The sequence below is a fragment of the Physeter macrocephalus genome, chromosome 16 (assembly GCF_002837175.3).
Source record: "Physeter macrocephalus isolate SW-GA chromosome 16, ASM283717v5, whole genome shotgun sequence".
In the NCBI taxonomy this organism is placed as follows: Eukaryota; Metazoa; Chordata; class Mammalia; order Artiodactyla; family Physeteridae; genus Physeter; species Physeter macrocephalus.
The window spans coordinates 39936857-39952685 of record NC_041229.1 but is presented as its reverse complement, the minus strand read 5'-3'; the positions used below and the strand labels follow the sequence as shown (position 1 = coordinate 39952685).

The 15829-nt window shown below is 36.8% G+C and overlaps 2 protein-coding genes and 8 non-coding genes across 23 annotated transcripts in view; 1 reads left to right on the top strand and 9 right to left on the bottom strand.

Annotated features, from left to right (window-relative positions):
- The window catches only part of CEP295 (centrosomal protein 295), a 47448-nt gene extending 43010 nt beyond the window's left edge, over positions 1-4438 (top strand). For 8 of the 14 annotated variants that reach the window (XM_055091688.1, XM_055091684.1, XM_055091683.1 and 5 more), the window contains 9 exons: positions 22-161; positions 799-1000; positions 1608-2227; positions 3104-3244; positions 3512-3605; positions 3735-3899; positions 3973-4072; positions 4153-4252; positions 4341-4438. In XM_055091688.1, the coding sequence (XP_054947663.1) occupies positions 22-161; positions 799-1000; positions 1608-2227; positions 3104-3244; positions 3512-3605; positions 3735-3899; positions 3973-4072; positions 4153-4252; positions 4341-4379 (1601 nt within the window). In that variant the 3' untranslated portion in view covers positions 4380-4438. Of the gene's footprint in view, positions 1-21; positions 162-798; positions 1001-1607; positions 2228-3103; positions 3245-3511; positions 3606-3734; positions 4073-4152; positions 4253-4340 lie in introns of those variants that run through there. The other 6 variants (XM_055091686.1, XM_055091685.1, XM_028501289.2 and 3 more) reach the window with 6 other exon arrangements.
- On the bottom strand, positions 4392-15799 carry TAF1D (TATA-box binding protein associated factor, RNA polymerase I subunit D). The gene is given in 9 exon segments (XM_055091696.1): positions 4392-4533; positions 4769-4800; positions 10808-10865; positions 10868-10984; positions 11373-11430; positions 11768-11943; positions 12766-13144; positions 13916-14079; positions 15717-15799. Coding segments are annotated over 7 exon segments (876 nt in total). The 5' UTR covers positions 13975-14079; positions 15717-15799; the 3' UTR covers positions 4392-4533; positions 4769-4771.
- LOC112067004 (small nucleolar RNA SNORA25) lies at positions 4607-4733 on the bottom strand. The gene has a single exon (XR_002893022.1). It is a non-coding gene; the product is annotated as a small nucleolar RNA SNORA25 (small nucleolar RNA).
- LOC112067008 (small nucleolar RNA SNORA32) lies at positions 5080-5200 on the bottom strand. Its single transcript, XR_002893026.1, has one exon. It is a non-coding gene; the product is annotated as a small nucleolar RNA SNORA32 (small nucleolar RNA).
- LOC112067001 (small nucleolar RNA Z40) lies at positions 5464-5536 on the bottom strand. The gene has a single exon (XR_002893019.1). It is a non-coding gene; the product is annotated as a small nucleolar RNA Z40 (small nucleolar RNA).
- On the bottom strand, positions 5801-5935 carry LOC112067005 (small nucleolar RNA SNORA1). Its single transcript, XR_002893023.1, has one exon. It is a non-coding gene; the product is annotated as a small nucleolar RNA SNORA1 (small nucleolar RNA).
- On the bottom strand, positions 6183-6320 carry LOC112067002 (small nucleolar RNA SNORA8). Its single transcript, XR_002893020.1, has one exon. It is a non-coding gene; the product is annotated as a small nucleolar RNA SNORA8 (small nucleolar RNA).
- Positions 6885-6956, bottom strand: LOC112067013 (small nucleolar RNA SNORD5). The gene has a single exon (XR_002893031.1). It is a non-coding gene; the product is annotated as a small nucleolar RNA SNORD5 (small nucleolar RNA).
- LOC112067009 (small nucleolar RNA SNORA18) lies at positions 7101-7231 on the bottom strand. The gene has a single exon (XR_002893027.1). It is a non-coding gene; the product is annotated as a small nucleolar RNA SNORA18 (small nucleolar RNA).
- On the bottom strand, positions 10128-10254 carry LOC112067012 (small nucleolar RNA SNORA40). Its single transcript, XR_002893030.1, has one exon. It is a non-coding gene; the product is annotated as a small nucleolar RNA SNORA40 (small nucleolar RNA).
- Positions 15800-15829: the final 30 nt, after the last annotated feature.

Genomic DNA, 15829 nt, shown 5'->3' with positions numbered 1-15829 from the left:
TTTTCCTTAAAATTCCAACAGTTGACTTTGACTTTCCAGAACTGGAGCACAGTTTTCCAAATTTGCATCGTCAGCTGTTTAAACCCTTAGAACCACATCCAGATTTTGATTCGTCATCATCTTTCTCTGGGATTTCTCAAGACAGCAAAGACTTTTACCAGGTATAATAAAGTAGATGCTTCTTTGCAGTGAATTTCCAAAAACTATCTTTTCTTCCGTTAGAACAGAACAATTCTTCTTAGCCTTGGCTGCCAATTAAAATCATCTGGTAAGCTTTTAGATACCAGTGCCCAGACTGTACCTCAGACCAATTAAATCAGAATCCCTAGGAATGGTCACATACAGTGATTATAAGGCGGAACCAAGATTGAAAACAGGTGCATTAGAATTTTGTCCCAACAGTTTTATCTCCAGCTATGATGACCCATAAAAACTTGTCTTCAGGGTTTTGGGGGGTGGGGTTACTTTAATGGAATTCAGTCAGGTAAACAGAATTTTGCAAAATTTAAAGTCTCTTCCTATACAATAAAGGAGCTAAGATTCAAACCTGGGTCTTTCGATTTCCAAGCAGCTCTGCATAGTTCCTGCTTATCAGAAAATTATTCAGTCATATTCTGACCTGTCTTGTTAATTCACAATTTGTTTTCTAAACAAAGTCTGTTTCATATTTACTAAAGTGAAAGAATTGGGCTTGAATAAGCAAGTGGTTTATGTGGTAGTAAAGTGGTAATTAAGGAATAATATTGAAGAAACAAAACATTGATTCAAGTGGTAACATAGTAAATACTAATATTTCAGCCTTTCCCTGTTGTCTTCCATCAGAGGTCAGATTCCTCCTGTGAAAGCCTCCGTTCTAGTCTGTCACCCAAAAGTACAGCTTCTTTTAAAGTACGGAGGACCAGCCTGCATTCTTCTCTTAACACCAGCCTGAACCAGCAGCCTGACCCTAACTGGGCTCGTGACGAAGCTCAGAGTTTTGCTACAGAAAATGTTATTGAAGGTATGTAGACGTTCCAAAAAGTTAAATAAAGCTCAGTAGTTTCTCATGGTTGTTTATATCAATTTTCCTTGGAAAATTGTACCTAGTAGCTCTTGGTTTGTCTCCACTCCTCACCAGTTTCTGTGTATTTATTTAAATAACAGAAATATATGCTCAGTTTGCATTTTATTTCGATAAAATTAAAAGTGCTGCCTCTTGCTCAACTTCCCTACCTCAACCCTTACAGTTATCAGTTTAAGTATCCTTCTAAAACTTTTTATACAAATTTTATATATATATGCACACATCACAACATATATATGAGATGCACATGCATGTTTAAATGTTTAAGTCTTTGTTATAAAGTCAATATTGTTATGGGGGGAAAAGCCCGTGTTTAATAGTCATAGCTCCTTTGTTAAATATAGGAGAAAATACACGGTGTGAGCAGTAGTTATTTGAAAATCACTGTGACCATCCTTTAACTTTCTATACATCAGTTTTCATTCTTAAAATTTTAAGTAACCTGACTTTATTATTTGCAATGTTCTCAGCAACTATTAGAGACTGTACCTCTATCCTATCCAAGTTTTACAACATATAATTATGATCAACTGATTTCTTATAGGGTCTGAACAATCTTTTCAACAACTTCTGCCAGAATTTTCTTCACAGGAAGGAAGCCAGCATGCTGACTTACCAAGTATTTTTAGCAGCATTGAAGCAAGAGATTATTCCCAAGGGGCGGAAAATCAATACTCCTCTGAACAGAGTGAAATATTACAAAACAAGCAAAAAAGTGTTCATTTCCAGCTCTTTGTAGGAAATTTGCAAAGTTCAGTCTTCAGTTCATCTGGTGAGGCTAATGTATTTCATCAATTAAATCTACAGCATAGCACTCCATGTGGTTCTACCTCTAGTGAGTGCTCAATAAAAGACCAACCAGAAGGCAGAAAAGAAAGACTGGGCTTTGAAGAACTGTCAGAAAGAGGAGTTAGTACAGTGTTACAAGGTCAAGGGCTCACTGACGATAAAGAAACCAGTGGAGTTTTAAATATAAATCCACAATTATGTGTAAGAACTTCAATTCAGACACCATATTCAGTCACTGTTCAGAATGAAAAACGTCTTGAGGATTCAACTACCGCAGAATCTCCAACAATCATAGGAAACCAAACTCAACTAGCACAGTCAGAGCTCTTTGTAAGTTCTGGATCGTTTTCATTACAGAACTCTATTCCAATCTGGGTAAGTGAAATCTATGTTGTAATTTTTGGTTTCATTTTCAGGAGACTTTTTAAAGAAAATTGCAAGAGATGCAACAGAACTATCTGAGATATAGTCAATCTCATAATCACTGGAAATCTCCAATGAAAAGAGAAAAAATTTTTTAATTTGACCTTCCTCTGAATTTTACACATCTTCCCAATTCACATTTCTTTTCTCCAGCTTTCCTGAAAAATGGTGGCTCAGCCTGTGCTTCAGCACAATAGTGTTGAACCTCATTGTGCTGCACTGGATTACTCTGCTTGGTTTCAGCTTACCTTCTTGTACTATGTTTGTCCCTCCACAAATAAGCAGAAAATGTGATTTACTTGGCAGCTTTTAGATTTTTTTTTTTTTTTTTTTTGGTAAATTCTTGTTCAGTATTGAAAGGTTTTTTCAATAGTGTGGTCTAGGGACTTCCCTGGCGGTCCAGTGGTTGAGACTTCTTTGCCTTCCAGTGCAGGGGGTGTGGGTTCCATCTCTGGTCAGGGAGCTAGGATCCCACAGGCCTTGCAGCCAAAAAACCAAACCATAAAACAGAAGCAATACTGTAACTTAAAAGTGGGCCACATCAAAAAACAAACACATGGTTGAAGCAACTTGTAGACTCGCAGCATTCAGCTGCAGCCCAACGGCCATTCAGGTAGGTAGGGGACACACAACACACTGCAGTTCTGCACAGCCCCCCAGTCAGTCAGCAGGCACTTGGCTCTGTAACCCACGGAGGAGTTTGTCTTCTCCAGTATCCTTAGTTGAAGAACCTGTTGTTCTTCCTCCATAATGTACATATTTTTCACATTCTGAGTGTTGGAGGCTATGATTTTTGAATATTGTTTCCCTTTTAATTTTACTGCACAGGAGACAGAATGTGGCCATGGTATAATGGAAGAACCAGAACTTACATTGATAAGCAACAGTGATATCAGTATTGCTGAAATGGATTTTGCAAACTTAACTCTAGAAGAAAAGAGAGAAGATGAGGCAAAGAGCTGTTTTCAGGTAAATTTCATAGCTCTCATTTTATACAGCAACCCACAGTTGAGAATTAGGGAATAGAAAAGGATAGTTTTACTTAGCTTTCTACATGGCATTTCTTCTTACATTAGAATTGTATGAATGTGCTCACAGTGGACAAGCTGACAACTGAACTTTCTAGAAAGGCAGTTCCAAAAGACCTAGGGTTTAGAATGGGTAAAGTTTAGAACCTTTGCTGTGAATCTGTACAGTGAGGTAAAGTGGTAAAATCTATGACTTTCTCGCAATTAGGTGAGTGAATTTCTGCCTCTTCTGTCAGAAACACAAAACTCAGATTGTCCAGCTGCATCAGAACATCCTGTGGAGAAACCAGCTGTGTGTGCAGGTATGTATGCCCTGAGCATGAGATTAGTGAGCCCAGGGGCCAGTGGGGTTCCCCCTACTTGAGCAGAAACCCCACACGTTCGTATATTGCTGACATATAGCCTCGATTTTTTTTTTTTTTTTTAAACAGAAACCCTTTCAAAGTTTACAGCTACTCCAGGGAGCTTACAAGAAGCATTTATGAAAAGAAAAAAAGAATTTATGGAGAGGTCCTCACAGAGACAGAAAGAAATAAGGAATAAAATTCGTGTCTCTGGAAGTTCTCAAACCAAAATAGTAAAGGAGAAACCTACAGGTATACTCTCCACATCAGTTTTCAAAGAGAATCTGGCATTACATATATATTAAATGACTTGTTCTCCGCTCAGGTTCATTTGTCAGTCACCTAAAGGGTGTGAACAAGGTTAGAGTGTCTCTTCCTGAAGACAGAAAGACTGCACAAGCCCATATGCACCAAAGGGCTCTAAGGTATGTATGTGGATATATGAAGATATATGAATTCACATAGCTTAAATGTCTGTCTTTAATTCCATATAAATTTCTTACAGATTATATCATCAGTTACCTGAAGTGAAAAAGCAGAAGGAAGAGAAAGCAAAGCAAGACGCATATGCCCAAAACAGAGCAAGGGCAAAAGAATTTCATAAGGTGAGCAGCCACCGCCCCTGCCCACCAATTTTTCATGTCTAAGTCACATCAGAACTACAACTGATAAACGTTATTATTCCCTCTACAGAAAACATTAGAGAAACTTCGAGCCAAAAATACATGCTGACTTTCCACAAAGTGTAAAGGGTTTTTTTTTTAATTATGTGTAACACAAAGTTATTTAAGTCAATAAATTTTTAAGGAATTTCACACGTTCTGATTCTTTCCACTGCCAATCACCTTAGTTCCGCCAAACTCATAATCTTCAAGATAAAATAGCCCTAAAGAAGAGAGTAGACATTGGTTAAAGTTGGAAGATATTTACATTTATTTTTACTTTCCCTAGCAGGAGTGGCTTGTATCTCCATCCGGAAAACATAGCACTATCAAGTTACTATTATATCCAGTGGAGAACTCAGTCTTTGGTCACAGCGTAAAGAGCTCCTGGATTTGGTCCCATCAGCCCTCTTTGAAATGACCTATAAAATTATTTTCTTTAATGTTATGTGTACATACCTTTCAAAAAGAAGTTATCATGTGAGTCAGCCCTGTATAACAAATATAAAGATAAGGGTCCATTTTCAGAGATGCTCATGTAAAATTCTGAAGCCAGCCTCCCCTCCTTTAGTAACCAGGCAACCTGTAATGTAATAAACTAAAAGCCCAGGATTAAACAAAGAACTCCAGCAATCTAGGCACACACTGTTCAATATAATAGTCACTACCCATGTATAGGTACTGTAAAAATCTAATTAGAAAAAATGGCTTGTGTTCTATTTATACTGGAACAGTGCTGACCTAAGCAATGGAAATACAAGTAAATAATAAAATGTTCCCAACAGGCTGAATGCTACAAAGTAGCAGAAATAAAACCTAGTGGGAAACTTTTTTTATGGTCATGTCCACAGCAAATGAGAAACTGCATTCTAAAAGCCTTGGTAATGACCATTAAAACCTGACAAATAATTTGGTGTGGTAAAATAAAAAAACTTACCACAATTCTTTTAGTTAGGCTTCTTTGATCTCCAATGAAATATGGACACACTTCAAAATTCCCCACCTACAGAAAAAGATTGTAATGGCAACTGAGACTGATGAGGTTCCATTTTCATTCATACCTAAATTTAGCTGATTGTTTTCAAACATGCATGTTTCAGGCAACTTTTATCTTAGAGCTTTCATGTTTTAAAATATATAGCTTTATGTAAGATGGATGTTCAGAAAGGCTATTTTCATTCAGCCCACTCAGAGCAGTTGAACATTTTGCCCATCATCATGACATCATACGTCACTGGTAAATAGTAAAACAACTAATGGCCTTTTTAACTTCATTATAGTCTTTTTCATTAAATACAAGGGAAAAAAATGAAATGAAAATCATACCTGTAATCTTTGGGATCCAATTTCCTCAAGCAATTTACTTTAGGACTCTAGAAATTAAATATAGCAAGTACGTTGCTATTTATCCCTTCATCTTTTCTAATACTGAAAAGCCTTGTTATATCCAATTTTTACTCATCAGCCTAGCCAAAAAAAAAAAAAAAAAAAAAATGTTGCAGGTCTCATTGTCACCACCGCAATAAAATTACAGTGATGGAAGCAAAACCTGTGTTCTCAATGTAGCCACATTAACAATTTACAGGCACCATGAACAACAGTGCCCATTTTCAATAGTATGAGGCTTTATAAACATTTCTCTCAAGCTTATATATACACTGTGCAAAAGGCTTCTGCACTTGTATAGAAGTTCTGCTGTTTTGCTAACAATGCTATCAAGGAAGGAAAGCTACTAGAAGCAACAGAAATAGAAAGCCTTACATGTTTAGGGTCAGGAGATGGATCTGCCTGGTTATGAATTTGACACCCTAGAAAAATAGTATTAGTTACTATTGAAGACCGTCAAACTGAACAGTATGAGAAACTATAGGAATACTGTATCAGTGGAAATACCAGGTCTAACATGCACAAAGTCAAGAAAACCAACGATGCCAAATACTGAATTTATATTGCACTGTCCTTTGAACACCCAGCAGGAACAAACTGCTGAATGCAGATACCATGCAGTGCAATTATGACTGAACCAGAAAAACCCCTCAAGTTTGTAATGTTACTATCTGAGAAATATTATCTTCACACATCTCTAAAAATTTAAGTTCTTGTAACATGTTAATTTGTCATTCCAATGAGACTACATTAACTCCATTTTAAACTATGAACCTAGCCATTGCTACCTTTACCCTCTCTATACCTATAGAACTTACATAGGAAAACTATCCGATTATACATATTTACATGTCAGTGCTGTCTCTTAATTTTTTTTTCCAATTCTGTAAACACAATTACAGCAGTATTTTTGGCCAAAATCCTGATAATTGTTTTATATCTAATTAACTAGCAATCACAACAGTAATGGAATGCTACCCTCAAAATTTACATTCTTTTCAGAACTTCTGAATCCTTACTTTGAATAGAAATTAAATATTCCACTTACCTCTAAAAATGTATTAGGTTCAAATCATATTCACTCCTGCAGATAAAATATCAAATAAAAAGATGGATACCATACTCATGTGATTAAAAATTAAAACCTCAATATATTAACTTAAAATATTTAGATATTAAGCATACTCAGCTCTATCAGAATTAAGTTTTAGTTCATGTCTGTATCATTCAGCAGTTGAACGGTTAAATTCATCATCTGAACTGGAATGGTCGCCCCCCACCCCCGCACAAATTACACTGATTAAAACTTACCTAAGCCATCACACCCTAGAACAGTACAGATCACTGGGATATGCCAATACCTAAGATAAAAAGTCTGTTAGGTTTTTCACAGTTTACTTGGCAACTCTGTCTTGTAGTTCTTTCCCACAGATCTAACAGGTAGTTCTATGAGTAAAGGAAACCACACAGTTAATCTATGAGGCGTTTCCAACGATGTAGGTTTACAGAAAAAGCCCCATCGGGATAGACCTCAACCACTGCTTACTTTTTAAAAAGTATAAACAAGTCCACAAGAGAACAGTTATTTGAAAGAGCTCCAGTCTCTTAGATGAGTTCAAAACTGTGCAGTAACAGTCAGACATCACAAAGGATGTTAAAGAAATTTAAGGAAATCATCCCATGAATTAATCACATGGTAGGTATTTTAACAATGCTTAGACAAGATAGCATTATACTAACAGATAAAAAAATGCCAAGTACTTATTAGCTATTATACATGAACCAAACAAAGGAAAAGTTCCACATATAAATTTAAGCTTGATTTTAAGAACTTCATTACTGCAATGTATTTTGCCTATGCAATTCCCAGATTACTGCAAAATTTTTACTTTAACTGAATTTTTGCCTTAATTTAAGAACTATATAAAAGCATTTTCTCATTAGTTGATATTATAAAAATACAGAAAATGTTAATGTGGCTGATGTTCTGACCATTGGGGAATCGTTGAAGGCAAACTGGGTGTATTTAATTAAACTTTATATCATTCAGATTAACGAAATTTTGTGTCCTGTGTAGTCATTTCTAGCATTATACTTTTAAATCTTCTACCTCATTTTACATTATGCATTCATTAAAAACACTGTAGGGACTTCCCTGATGTACAGTGGTTAGGAGTCCACGCTTCCACTGCAGGTGGCATGGTTCAATCCCTGGTCTGGGAACTAAGATCTACAAGCCACTTGGTGCAGCCAAAAATAAAAGAATGCACTGGCCAAACAAGTGTATGAAAAATATATCCCTTCTGCAAATCTAAATAACAAAGGTCAGATTAAATCAAAATTATAATCTATTAAATTATTCAGCATATTAACATGCATAACATTAAATAAAATAATCTTTAGGAGCAACATTTCATCTCATTTAGGTCATGAGGTTTTCAAGAAAAGTTATTTGGGAATTCTTCACATCATGTGAGGGTGAATTAACAGCAGAACATCAATTTTGGTACACCCAAATTTGAAGGGAAGGAAGAATTTGAAAACATACGACGTGTTTAGTAAACATGTTCAGTCCAGATGTAATGAAGTATATAGAGTAGGGCCATGGCCAGAAAATTTTAAAAATAAATAAAAATAAAACTATTGGATAGTACAATTCAATAACCAAAAAAACCACCCAATCAAAAAATTGGCAGAAGACCTAAATAGACATTTCTCCAAAGAAGGCATACACAGACACATGAAAAGATGCTCATCATTGCTGATTATTAGAAATGCAAATATAATGAAGTACTACCTCACACCACTAAGAATGGGGCCATCATCAAAAAGTCTACAAATAAGGGCTTCCCTGGTGGCGCAGTGGTTGAGGGTCCGCCTGCCGATGCAGGGGATGCGGGTTCGTGCCCTGGTCCGGGAAGATCCCACGTGCCGCGGAGCGGCTGGGCCTGTGAGCCGTGGCCGCTGAGCCTGCGCTCTGCAATGGGAGAGGCCACAGCAGTGAGAGGCCCACGTACCGCAAAAACAAACAAACAAACAAAAAGTCTACAAATAATACATGCTGGAGAGGGTGTTGGAGAAAAAGGAACACCTCCCCCTACACTGTTGGTGGGAATTTAAACTGGTACAGTCGTTTGGAAAACAGTATAGCGGTTCCTCAAACTGAAAACAGAGCTACCATATGATCTAGCAATCCCACTCCTGGGCATATATCCAGAGAAAAACATGGTTTGAGAGGATACATGCATTGCAACGCTGTTTACAGTAGCCAGGACATGGAAGCAACCTAAATGTCCATCAAGAGATGGATAAAGATGTGGCGCGCGCGCACGCACGCGCACACACACACACACACACAATGGAATATTACTCAGCCATGATGAGAGGATACATGCATTGCAACGCTGTTTACAGTAGCCAGGACATGGAAGCAACCTAAATGTCCATCAAGAGATGGATAAAGATGTGGCACGCGCGCGCACACGCACACACACACAAAATGGAATATTACTCAGCCATGAAAAAGCATGAAATAATGCCATCTGCAGCAACATGGATGGACCTAGAGATTATCATACTAAGTAAGTCAAAAATAGAAATACAAATACCACAGGATATCACTTCTACGTGGAATCTAAAATACCACACAAATGAATATATCTATGAAACAAACAGCCTCAGACATAGAGAACAGACCTGTCGTTGCCAAGGAGGGGGATGTGGGGAAGGATGGACTGGGAGTCTGGGATTAGCAGATGCAAACTACTTATGTATATAGTACAGATAAACAAGGTCTTACTACATAGCACAGGGAACTATATTCAATATCCTGTGATAAATCATAATAGAAACATGTATAACTGAGTTTTTGTTGCACAACAAGAATATTGTAGATCAACTATATTTCAATAAACTTTTAAACAATATTGTATAGGGTGTGGGGAGGTTAAAAATATGTTGTGTGTGCTTGAAGCAGGAATATCCAAGATTCTGACTATAATTGCCTAATTTATAGTTCTGGGACCCTTTCCTTCAAGCGAAGTGAAACTGGCACAATGTCACTATAAAGCACGTCAATCCTGAGATTCATTTTCTGAAATTACATTATGAACAGAAATTTAAAATTGGCAAAAATGCCTTTCAATAATGAAACCTATGGAGGTTAAATCCTGACAATTTATCACATTTACACAAATTGGACCCAGACTCACCTAAAGCATAAGACATACCTTTTTAAATTATCCAGACACTGTGTTCAAGATAAAAGCCTAAAAAAAGAAGCCATCTTTGTTTCATGTCAACGTTAAAATTAGAGTACTAAATCAATACAGCTAATAATTTAAAAGCTTAAGATATGAAGGAAATTATCAGCTCTACAGTCCTGGAAGCAATCTTTATCAATACACCCCCATCACTTGACTCTCTTAGGTATCATGTTCCTTCTTATCTGTATCAAAACTCATACTGAACAATGAGCTCTGGGTTGCAAAAGAGGATTTATTTTTGCACCTGTCTAGAAGTCTTTGTCCAAAAATTAAACAAAAACAAACACAAGTGCTATGGTAAAATGCAGTATATAGAGTGGCATAATCTGCAACATACAGTGGTGATGAAAATGATAGTTGAAATAGTATAGGTAGTTAGGAAAGGAAAATATTAAGTTCTTATTACAGTAATAGGCATTTCACACTAAATTTCTCTGAAAAAAATAAAAATGGAGTTGCAGGTACTCTAAGGAGGGTGGCTGGCTGTCAATCATTAGTGGTTATTGCAACTAAGATTTTCTTTTCAGGATTACAATCTTATTTCTTTGATTCAAAGCTCAAATGGCACCTTTAAGTTCTCTTACTCAGAAATACACCACCATATGCAAAAACAGTAAGACGTTTATTTTTTGGGAAGTGATTATCTCTGCTGTAACAGCCTCAATGTTTTTTCTACATAATCTTACTGTTTTTATTATTTTTCTTATAATTACTACTTCAGGAGTTTTATAAATTTGTTTATTCCTTTTATTTTCTTACAAGGTTCTTTTTTATCATAAGGCTGGCATATGTATTCACATTTATCATCTTTTCCTTCATAAAGTTCCTTTTTCTTTACTCTGTTTACCTTGTCTGGTAGTCATAATCCTATCTATTTTCAGGCCATTCTGTCCTCTGTCCAGTGTTTTTTGGATTTTGATGCTCTCTTTTTAGGCAATGCAGCTTCTTCAGTATATTCCTCTTGTTCCAAATATACATTCTTCTTCTTCGGTAATTCAGAACTTATTATGAAATAATTATCCTCCTGCATAAGAAATAACAATACTAAGCAATAACTGAAACTACTGCATTAGTAATTACATATAACTAAACTCTAGGTTACTTAAAATAACCTGGATACTACATCTGGATATTAAAAATCCAAATTAACTTCTGCCGATTTTCTCATCTGATATCCTAGTAGCAACACCACACATGAAAACTTAAAATAGTATTGTTTTTACTGATACAGTATTGATAATTCATGTCCTCACCAATTACCCATAAAATTCTTATTTTTATTCTTGCATTTCCTGCACCAAGGGCATTGAACCTTTCAAAACTTTAATACAGACAGTAACACAACAGGATAAAATTCTCCCTTTGTCAACAGCTGTCCTCCCAAAATGAAGTGGGATAAAATTGTCACTTACCACCAATTTAATATCACATTCATCATGTTCAAGATTTGTTGAAATCTCCTCCTCTGCTCTGCAATATTAAACGCATATCAATGTATATGTATAACTGATTCAACTTTGTTATAAAGCAGAAACTAACACACCATTGTAAAGCAATTATACTCCAATAAAGAGTTTAAAAAAAAGGTATCACTCAGATGACAAATCTTTTATAACCCAATTAGTATACTCTCATGACATACAACTGAAACAGCAATACCAGTTAAGTCTGTTAATATTTTATCTGTGCTCACATCACTATTAAAGTATAAACAAACTGATAGCATATGGACCAACATTAAAATTTAAAAACACTTAATCTTATAAAATCTATGTCCAAAATTATTCCAATCCATAATAGAACTTACGCTGACTCTTCAATAGGAGAGATAGATCCATCATCATCCAAGTATCTGTATCTACGACTATCAAGGTCTTCTTTTTCTAAATCTTCACCAACATTCATTTGTTTCAAGGATTCCTTGAGATGGTATTCATACTTCAGTTTTTCAAGGTAGTTAAAAAATCCTCTTGCCACTGCTTGCTATATACCAAAAATACCATATTTTAAGTCAAGGACTTAAAAAAATTTTCTTCCACTCAGCAAATGCCTATGTTCCAAAATGACAAGGATCCCCATAACAAGAAGGTCCTTACTGATCTTGATTTAACTGCTCTGCCACATGGAGATCACGTGTTATCAATTCACAGTTCTACCTAGCAAGTTATCAAAGTTAGTACCAAGAAAAACAAGCACAAATCTTGCATCATTTGGGCATTACTTAAGACATTTTTTAATGCAGAGAACTATTTTAATCACCTTAAAACATAAAGAGGTTAATGAGTATTAATCCTTTCCAATATATCAGATTCTAGAACAAGTGACTACAAATTATACAATCACTTATCTCAAATATTTCAGAGTCTACGGCTAAGTACTGGCGTTATTTGTCTGGTAATTCTGTCAGAAATTGAAATATCTGAACAAAATGAAATCTACTAAAGCCACTGAACATGAAAGGCAGGTGTGGGGTTTCACTTCGGTTACTGTAAAACTGGGCATTTGAGTTTTAGGAATGATGTTTACAGCCCTGACAGGATAAGATCAAGGTATAAAATCAGCCTTAGAGGACTTCATATACAGGTACATTCACCCAGTGTTACCAGTGCAAGATTCCACCCAGAAGTCCAAGTGAACTTTGAGCTGAAGGAGGGGGGTGGCATTTAAGCAGCAGTATAGTTCAGTATAGAGAAGTATTACAAAAGTTGAAGACTCTATGTTCCAGGTACATCTGAATTCTAAAAGCGACAAACAACTCATTTCAAACATTTTAAGCTATGTGCATCGGCGTATATAAAGACTCACCTCAAAGGTTAAAATTTTTCTCCAAGGTAATGGTTTTCTTCCATTTTCTGATTCTAAAAATGGGAAGCCAGGTCCTTTGTCTTTAAATTGTTTCTTATTTATTTGTGAGCTTCTAGTGTTTCTCCTTCCTTTTGGTCTTCCCCTTGATCTTCCCGTTGGCTTATATTTCCTTTTTTTACGTTTCTTTTTTTTGAATCTTTCAAAAATAGCTTTTAAAGTCAATGGTCTTGGCTCTATAGATGAATCACTAGATGAATCTCTTGCTTGAGTACTTTCAGGTGTGTGAACAAATTTTCTAATAGGGTTTCTTTGCCTCCTTTTAGGTGGGACAGGAACACACTGAGTTTTAAATAAGCTGCTACCAGAGGAAGAGTTATCACTAGAAAACAGGGAAAGAGTAATTGTACCCTCTTATATTACTGAGTGTTTATTACCAGTAATATACTATTCTTTTACAAATCAAAGCAGAAAAACATGCTCAAAGTAATTTTTTATAAGATGGGCTCAGTACTAGCCAATCACTTAGCTCTGACCACTCTACCACAAGTGGCCCATAATACCATGTGCCATAGCACTTAGCCAAAAAATCATCTTCCTTTATGTAAGTTCCACAAAGGCAGCCTTGTTCACAGCCAGAGGCTAAACTAAGACAAAGCCTCCTCTAAATAAAAAAGAGTATCCTAGTGGAGAGATGTAGTGAGTATACTAGAAATGCTCATTTGTTTTCCCAGTGAGATCAACAACGATTAGGACTAGATACCTCTCAACATATACATAAGCCAGCATCCCTGATAATGTGGAATATAAGAACAAGTTGATTTTAAAACAAGATTCCCTACTGATATCCATTTTCTTCTTATAAAATGAAGATGATTTAATCAGGAAGACACCAGTTTGGCCCGGAGAATATACTCCTGTTTCCCTGAGTTAACAATATGTCCCACGATTATAAGTAGTTAAAACTTCAAAGGCCTGTGCAAACCAGGTTTTCCTTTTCTGTTCTAATGCATGAAAATTACCATTAGCACCACTCATTATCTACAATGATTTATGCTTTCCCCGTAATTCAAATACAGTAAAATTACCATCTAGTCTCTTTTCCAGAAAAACCTGGTGATTGTTATTTAAAAAAAAAAAAAAAGGCACTTACCTTTGATTCTCAATCTCCACAGCTGAGTCAGATGCCCTTGCATAGTTGAGAGAATCCATTCCTGGTATGGGTTCTCCAAGCCCCTCTCAAATTTGTTGTCAATTGTCCTTTGATTTAAACAGATTTCTGACCATATAAAATTCAGTAAATGTGATGTTGTTTCCCTGAATAAATGCAAACAGCTAGTATCAGAGTAATGAAAATGTTGATGTAGTCGTGCAATTATGTAAATTAATTACACATAAATTAAGGCAAAATCACATACAAGGCCTTTAATATTTTCATGTAGGAACTGTCATTTCAGGTCAATCCTAAAATCTAGAGATTTTATTCACAGGTTCTATCTTTCAGTTTTGCCTCCTTAATCTATCCAATGGAAGATTCCAGAAGAGTAGTGTAATTTCCAACGAAAGTATCAAAGTTTTCCACAAGTGTAAAAAGTGTAATTTTACCCTTAGCCATATAGTAATGTACAATGAAGAGTATCAATGTTCAACTAACGGCCAAAAAGCCATTTTTCAACAGCAGATGGGAACTAGTACGAAAATCTTTTGTATACAAAGCCAGAAGGTGGAGTATGGCCTCAGTATACCTGGGAAAATAATCAGCAGGGATTAACTACCTCTATCCAAACTCCTGGTCTGGAATTTGCTGTTATGGGTATTAATTTAAAAGTTCTGAATTCTCAAACTTTTCGATGAAAGGCTTACAGATTAAAAAAAAAAAAAAAAAAGACAAAGGGCACTGTTGTAATCTCCTTAGATACATTACAATAGCTTGGACAAAATTTTAAAAAGATGTCTAATTTTACTTTTCCATCTCCCTTATCGGGGATGCCATCATTCTTCCTACTTGTATACTGTTCTTAGTCTTTAGCATTCCTGGTAATGACAAATGAGCAACGATGAAAGAAATCCTACAAGAACAATATACTTCAAACATAGGAAACCAATAAGGTCACAGAGATCTCAGATTCGCAAAATATCCAATGGACTCCTGGTAATTTCATGGTATATGTTTTATCGTAGTTTTCTAAAATGCAAAATCTAAGAAATAAGTCACGAAATAACTGCCCCAAAAGAAATTCAACAAGTGGATCCAATGGCACTAACGGTATACCTAAGATTTAAAAAAAAAAAAAATCTGAGCGTATTATCAAAATTAAAGTTGACTCAAAACCTCTTTTTCGGAAACTAGAAAGCATTCCTACGGAAGTGTGGCTTCCTATTCCGAGATTCTGCGAGGAGCACATGACGATACTGCCCTTCACTGGCTCTAACAATTCCCCTTCAGCACTTTGTGCGATTTTGGGGCGAGCGTCTCCAGGAAGCGCCTAACCTCGTGCAAGGAGAACGGCGTCAGCAATGGTTACCTCGCACTTAACCGCTATTAATTCAGAAAATGTGTATTGTCTGTACCACCTTTTAACATCTACATGCCTAACAACGCACCACGCCCACGCCATAAACGTGTACTGTGGGCCGCAGTATAGCCACTAGGCCCGAAGTCCACAAAAACCACGAGCCCTACGCCCTCGGGCACTGACTTCCGCGGCTGGACCTCGCCACGCCACGCAAGGGTCTGGGAAAAGGCTACAAGAGGAAACCCTCCCCCGCCCACAAGGCCCGGAAGCCCCCGTCCTCTCTCCTACCCGTCGAGAGAGCGGACAGCTTACACCAACCAGCGCCGGCTCGGCATGGGCCTCAGCTGCGTACCAGATACCCGCCACCCCTCCCTAGGAAGTCCGCATTCAGCAACCTCCGGACCCCTCCAGCACCCCAATAAACTGAGTACCACCAACCTCCACCACCGCGCTGGAGAAAAGGACAGGCGGGCTGCGCGACCCAGCTAATAGTGAGGCCGAAGTCTCGCGATAACAATTTGACTCCCGGAAGAAAGTGAGAGGTGGGAAGT